Source organism: Myotis davidii, unplaced genomic scaffold (assembly GCF_000327345.1).
Source record: "Myotis davidii unplaced genomic scaffold, ASM32734v1 scaffold4205, whole genome shotgun sequence".
In the NCBI taxonomy this organism is placed as follows: Eukaryota; Metazoa; Chordata; class Mammalia; order Chiroptera; family Vespertilionidae; genus Myotis; species Myotis davidii.
This window is the reverse complement of record NW_006296356.1, coordinates 3,490-10,559: the sequence shown is the minus strand read 5'-3', so window position 1 is coordinate 10,559 and position 7,070 is coordinate 3,490. Positions and strand designations below refer to the sequence as shown.

Sequence of the window (7,070 nt, the reverse complement as noted above, 5' to 3'; positions counted from 1 at the left end):
CACTCGTCGCCCTGCTGGAGCAGCAGCAGGTGTATCTCCTGGAACGAGGGCCGGTGCTTTGTGTCCCTCCGCCAGCAGCTCAGCATCAGCTTGTACACGGAGTCGGGGCAGATGGCGGGCTGCGGGAGGTAGGTCTTTGGAAACAAAAAAAGAGAACATTCAGGAAAGAGGGGAGGGGGAGCTGCTGCATCGTCACTGACTTGCCCTCCTCCACCGTCTTGGAGGTGGTCACTGCGTCCCGAGGGGCCCGCAGCCTGGCGCCCCGCCCCCTTGTCTCCCATCCCTGTCCCTTCGGCAGGACTTTCTGCTCTGGGGTCCCTACCACCAGCCCAAAGGCCAGGCGGCGGCAAATGACATCTCAGACTGGAGACCAAGTGGTTAGAACCCAGGGTCCACTTAGACCACGAGCCTCCAAGGAAAGTGCCCTCTGGAAATCCTTCACCATTGGTTAAGACAAATTGAAAACAAAAATGTTAAGACATTTATTCTCAGTATTGAAATGATTGCTCTATAGGCTTCTACGCACTTTCAATTGCATGCAAAGGATGTAAGGTTTGCCTAAGCGACGGGCCCTGCGTATGAAATTCCTGCTAGAATTCATGTCGCCGAAGTGCTCCTGAATGAGATCCACTCTGTTCGGGAAGGGTGATGGTAGCGGTGCCATCGGAAAGGCACAGAGACCACACGCAGGCTGGGCGACCCCTGGCAGGGACAATGGGAGACGGCCGCATGAGCGCCAACCCAGACTTCCACAGTTCACACACCAAAATTCTACCCTTACGACAGAAGGCAGTAAAATATGAATTGTAAATTCATCTCATCTATAATAATAAAAGCATAATATGCTAATTAGACCAGACGTCCTTCCAGAAGACCTTCGGACGAAGCCGGGGCTGCGAGGGAAGCCCAGGTCCCAGCTGCCAGAGGGAAGGAAGGCCTACTCTTTCATGAATTTTGTGCATCAGGCCTCTAGGATTTGCATAATAAAATGTAGTAATATAAAATAATAAAATGGAAATTTAATAAATTACATTTAGTAGGCTAATGTGTTAAATACTTTTTTTCTTTTTAGTTTATTGATTTTAGAGAGAAAGTGGAAGGGAGAGGGAGAGAGAGAAACGTCTACTGGCTGCCTCCAGCACGCCCCCTTCTAGGGATTGAACCTGAAACCTGGGCATGTGCCCTGACCTGGAATCGAACTGGCGACCTTCAGTGCACAGGACAACACCCAAGCAACTGAGCCACACTGGCCAGAGCAAATTTAATAAATTTTTATTGAAAGTTGTGCTAAGAGGCAAGGAGCTCACTCAGAACAGCGTGGTGATATATGGCTTTGGCCTGGGCTTTCGTCAAATATTTGACTTCCCTACTCAACCACTGGGTAGTTGATCAGAATATATTGGTTCACTACTAGTAGGAAATGGTGGACTTTTTACACTGAATATTTTAAAATGAGTAAAAAACTACCATTTGACCCAGTGATCCCACTTCTAGGAATATATCCTAAAAAAACAAAAACACCAATCACAAAGGTCATATGCAGCCCTATGTTCATAGCAGCACAGTTTACAATAGCTAAGATCTGGAAACAGCCCAGATCTTAGCTATTGTAAGATCTGGAATGTCTGGGCTGGCGAGGAGCCTGACCTGCCCCCTCTGCCCCCCGAGGATCCTGGGGGGACACAGAAGCAGAGTGTGTGCATGGTGCCTGGGCAAGAGCTGGTCTTTCACGTTATCTGGATGATTCGTGACAAAGGACTTCATCCGGTGGCCCGTCCTCCAGCCACCCTGTCCTGCTAAGCCAGCCCCCTCTCTCCCCCGAGAGAGCACCAGCCCCGCTTCCCAGCCCAGCCTCACCTGCCTCCCTTGGTCCCGGAAGAACTCCCCGGTGTTCTCGATGACCTGCTCATCGGACAGCTGGGAGTAGGGCTGCTCCTGGCAGAAGGTGAAGGCCTCCCACAGGGTCACCCCGAAGGCCCACACGTCACTGGCTGTGGTGAACTTGCCCTGTTTAGATCGGGGCAGGAGAGAAAATAAAAATCACCTGCCTGCGGGAGGGGCTGGGGTCTCAGAACCTGAGTGACCGCCGCCCCCCCTCCCCCTGCCCCCGGGGCTCTGAAATGGCCGGCGGAGGCGCTGAGAAGACCGGGCAATCCCCGACACCTGTGCCTCACTCAGGGCTGCTTCCCCTGGACCCGGGCTCAGGGCCGATGGTCAGAAGAAATGACATTTGGGAAAAAAAGTCTCTCTTACCCACCCATGGTCCAGAAGACCAAGAGTTGAATAAAAATTATAAAACAGAGAATGATGAACTTAAAATAAAAAGTAAACAGTGATAATCATTAAAATAAAAATATAGAGATCAGTGTAAATAATGAATTAGAAATATGGTTATGGAATTGATTCGGAAGAGAACTATTTTGTGTGGATAACATTTCTTTAAATGATTTTTTAATTCCCTAAACTAATGAAGACCACTCAGTAGGTGGAAAGGAGAGAGGGGAAAAATACTAAATCCCTTATCACCATGGGTGTATTTTTAACCCTTTTCCCCAAGCTTTCTACAGTGAGCATGTCACATTTCCAGCAGAAATAGGCAAGTGCCAAAAAGTTACAATTAGCACTCAAAGCAGGTCATCCCATCTGAGCAGACACCAAGCCTGCGGCTGCCTCGGTGGCCTGGGAGTTCCTGGCCACGACCGCTCACCCCCAGGCCGCGGCGCCCACCCCCGGGCCCTGACTGCCCACCCCCACCCCCTGGGCCACGGCGCCCACCAGCAGGATGCTCTCCCAGGACATCCAGCGGATCGGCAGCACCGCGCGGCCCTGGATGCGGTAGTAGTCCCCGCTGTACAAGTTCCGGCTCATCCCGAAGTCGGCGATCTTGATGGTGTAGTTCTTGCCCACCAGGCAGTTCCGCGTGGCCAGGTCTCGGTGGACAAAATTCAAGGAGGAAAGGTACTTCATGCCGGAGGCGATCTGAGTCGCCATGAACTTTAGGTTGGCATAACTGAGGAAAAACAAGAGAGAAAGTTGCCTGTGGGCAGAAGGAGCCATCACAAGTGCACAGTCTGCCCGGTTCCAGCAAACGCCGACCCCCACGTGGCTCTCTGCTCTTCCCTGCGTGGCTACTCCCCACACGCCAACCCCGCCGGCCGGACACAGCGAGCTGAGGGGTTCACTGCTCCCCGTCTGCAGACCAGGTTAGTGTCAGGAAGGCAGACAGGGGAGGGACGCGGCTGTACCTGACAGTGGGCACCTGGCTGGGGCTGGGGCTGGGCGGCTCGTGGCGGGAGAGGAACTGGTTGAGGTCCCCATTCTCCATGTACTCGGTGATCATGCACAGAGGGTCGTCGGCGATGCACACGGCCAAGAGGCGGATGATGTTGGCGTCCTTCAGCCGGGACATGATCTTTATCTCCTTCAGGAAATCATTCCTTTGGAGAGACATGCGGATAAGCCCAGAGAGGCCAGAGCCAGTCAGGAGGCAAAGGTGGCCCAGCGCCCGTCCCCCCGCACGAGCCTGGCTCCCAGACGACCTTGGGGAGGACAGAGGACGGCCGGGCTGCCTCACTCTCACAGCCTGGGGCCAGCCCCGGCCGCACTGCGGCCTGAGAGCGAGAACTGGGAGTCACGGCGGCAAGCCTGCACCCAGCCACGGGCCTGCCCGCGGAGAGGTGCCCGGCTGCATCAGATACGCCGGCCCAGACCGCTCGTGAAGTTAAACTCTCCACCGAAATCGCGCCTGACGAGCACACAGTTTACCCCTAGGACAAGCCCTGGGGCTCCTCTATGAATAAAGCAGAAGCCCTGGCTCCACCTGGCAATTCTGCATTTTCTCCTGCTGGCTTTCCTGGATGCAGGCACGCCCAGCGCCGGTCCCAACATCAACACGGTTTCTTACAGTTGATGTGGGCAGCAGTATGCGGTCATTTCAAAACAAGTGCTCACCGGGCCACGACTAGTAACTGTTCGTGTATTTGGTGGCAGCCGCCCGAGTCATAAAGTGGCTATGCCCTTTCCCACAGCGATATTGGGGTCGGGGAGACCACCAGCCCACATTCCCCAAATGACTGGAGCAGATCGGGTAAGTCTCCTAGGAGTTTTCTAGGAAAATTCTATCAATGGACACCCCGTGTCAAGTACAACAACCCCAAACAGGGGTCCCCATGGCTCTACAGGGGCCAGAGCCCGGCCGCCCACCACTGCTCAGTGGGCGTGGACGCAGGGGGAGGGTGCCATCACTGGATGAGACCAAGGTGTCATCTGTCATTCGTGCTCGTGTCCCTCACACTGGAGTTCTCAGTGACAGTCCCGGCCCCTCCCAGTTCTCCTCCCCGGCTTTTCTTCTTCATCCCCCATCCTGCTGTTTGCAAGGCCTTTCCTGTGCCCTTTCGCCCTGTTTGGAGTTCACGGTGTTGAGGGGGGATAAGAAACTGTCTCTCACTCTGAGACTGCCATCTATGGAGGGGGGGTCCCCGTTGGGGAAACTGCTAAAGGGCTGTGGATCCTTCCGCTTTGAGGTCATGGTCCTTTTCCAAGTGGAGGTAGCTTCTCACTGTGGGGGTTGCTGGACATAGAAGAAAAGGAGCACAAAAGAGGGGAAAGTGAGAAAGTAAACGGAGATGGAAAAAAGGACGGAGAAGGCTGAGCAGGAGCGCGGTGACCGGCAGTAAGGACACTCGGGAGCCTCTGTGGACAATGGCTGAGGAGCGCCCACTCGGACGGCCATCCGTGGGACGGTCAGGCCGTGCGGATGGTCAGGGAGTGAACAGGCACGAGTCCAGTGGGAAATGTGCCTTTCTGGGAGGGAGATGGAGAACAAAGTTGAGGATGCTGGCCTGGTAGAAGATAACGCGTAACCATGGAAACGTGAAGTGGCTCACAGACCTACCCTCTCCAAAGAAAAGATTGCTCAGAAGTGTCCCGGGGTGTCCCTGACCTGACCTGAGGAGGAAACACATACAGGAAACTCAAGAGGCAGCCACAGACCTGGCGTTCTTGTTGGCGTCTGCCCGGAGCATCTTCACGGCCACCAGGACCGGCTGGCTGGCGCCGGCATCCACGGCCAAGTCTTTGCCTTTGAACCTTTCCATCCCCTCCACTTCGCAGAGATGGACCTGGACGGAAGGCATGCGTGTCAGCGCCAGCACTCCCGAGGCGGCTCAGCCTCCATAGCGCCTCCGGGGGCGGGACGGCCGCTCACCACGCACGTCCAACAACCGGGCGCATGGATGCACGGACACATCTCCTGCCCAAATACTTATAAAAACAATACGACGCATGTTGCTTCATACAGGTCGTGTCCACGGCCCGGAACACGGTGTGTGAGTGAACGAATCCGCAGCACGGCATCCACCACGGAGGGCTCACCACCCGTGCGAGCCGCTACACGCTTGAACCTTTGTGGATCAAACTCCAGGCCGTGTCCCCTCTAAGACGACCCCTTAGCACAGGGCTGGCTTTGCAAGTGCGGGTCCCGTAACAGCACAACGAGCCTGCACCTTTCACTCGGGGCAGCGTGAGGATGGAGAGCAGGAACAGGGCCTCAGACTCCTGCAGCACCAACCCCCCAGGGGAAGCACGCCGCACCTGAAACCAGCCCCCCACCCGTTAACCAGGCGTCACCTGGATGCCCCTCTCAGAGCCACTCACCTCCCCGAACTGGCCTTCCCCCAGCTTCTCCTTGAAGGCGAGCAGCTTCCGGGGGAACTCCTCCACGGCCACGTCCTTCCCCGAGAGCAGGTCCATGGTGAGGGCGGGCACGGAGTAGGTGTTGCCCCCTGTCACGCCCTGCAGGTTCACGATGTCTGCCTCTGCGTAGTGGGGCGCGCCCTCGGGGCCGTTGGGCGGGCCTGGCTTGGCGAGGCCGCTGCAGCCTGGAAGACACGGTGGAGGGCTTGCTCCGGGCTCTGAGGCTCCCGGGGTGGCCCCGTGAGAGACGGGGGATGGGGCAGGTAGGTCCCCAGCCCTGTCTCCCCCCCCCCCACGCTGGGCTCCCAGAGGCTTCCTCGTGGCTTTGGAGCGGCCACCATCGCGCCTCTCCTTTCTCAGACCACAGGACCGTGAGCGTGTCCTTGGGTGACCTTGGGGACGCTATCCCCGCGGCCATGGCCTGTGAGGCGGAGGTTGGGGGTGGGGGGCTCTCTCTTACAGCATCTTCCTTCATTGTGAGGCACCACCCCAGGCTTAATGACCTAGTTTAGGTCGTGAAACGCTTTCTGGTTAAACTTACAGGATCTGGTTTAAGACACTCCTTAACTTGAAAGAAAGCATTGAAATACGAGGGGTGTTAGGTTCAGAAACCAGCTACGTTGCCCAGCCTGGGAACTCGCTTCATTCCCACCCTCTTCCTGCCGCCTGTCTGCACTCCAGGCCCTGCCCCTCGCGCAGCACCTCCTGAGTCTCAGGCCACAGCTTCCTCTCTTCCCTCCCGAGCACTGCCCCGCCCCTGCCGGGCCCAGCAGCCCTCTGATGTCGCTCCACGGCCACTTCTGAAAACGCTGGATGCGACCCGCTGGCACTGCTTTTCCAAGCGGAGTCTTACTGAGAAGAGCGGGGAAATACGCTCGTCAGGAAACCTGTGTGAGCGATAAAGCTCACCACGGGAAACAGGTCTGGGTGGGGAAGCCGAGGCCCTGGGCCCCGCAGCCTCCATTGCTCCTCCTCCAGGGGCCCCGGTCCTGAGCGCACCCCCAGACGCTGGTGTGGGGAAGGCCCTTCCGGGCACTCTCCCTCGGCCACCTGAGGAGGCTCCCGGCCCAGACGCCTCAGTGAGCCCTTCTGTTCACTCGCTTCCACCTCTGAGGTGGGGCCCTGTCCCACCCTCGGCCAGGCTGCCCCCAGCTCCCTGCTGCTCTTTCAGCCTCACCGGGCGCCTCCTCCCCGGGAGCGAACTCTGGGAGCTTGCGGATCAGCCTGGAGGGCTCCTGGTAGTCGGGCCGCAGCGGGAAGATGCGGTCGTAGGTGGAGCTGGAGCCCTGCTCACTGGGCGGTGAGGAGTGGTTGTTGTGGAACATGCTGGACTCACTGGGCAGGGACAGGCTGACGGTCATCTCGTCGTCCAGCAT

General features: G+C 57.2%; 1 protein-coding gene across 1 annotated transcript in view; it reads right to left on the bottom strand.

Moving 5' to 3' along the window:
* Nucleotides 1–7,070, bottom strand: part of LOC102767805 (discoidin domain-containing receptor 2) — an 8,612-nt gene extending 1,542 nt beyond the window's left edge. Inside the window, exons 1-7 of the mRNA XM_006771349.1 lie at nucleotides 6,872–7,070; nucleotides 5,656–5,879; nucleotides 4,993–5,120; nucleotides 3,246–3,437; nucleotides 2,776–3,010; nucleotides 1,858–2,007; nucleotides 4–134 (exon numbers count right to left, since the gene is read on the bottom strand). Coding sequence (XP_006771412.1) covers nucleotides 4–134; nucleotides 1,858–2,007; nucleotides 2,776–3,010; nucleotides 3,246–3,437; nucleotides 4,993–5,120; nucleotides 5,656–5,879; nucleotides 6,872–7,070 — 1,259 coding nt within the window. The remainder of the gene's footprint in view (nucleotides 1–3; nucleotides 135–1,857; nucleotides 2,008–2,775; nucleotides 3,011–3,245; nucleotides 3,438–4,992; nucleotides 5,121–5,655; nucleotides 5,880–6,871) is intronic.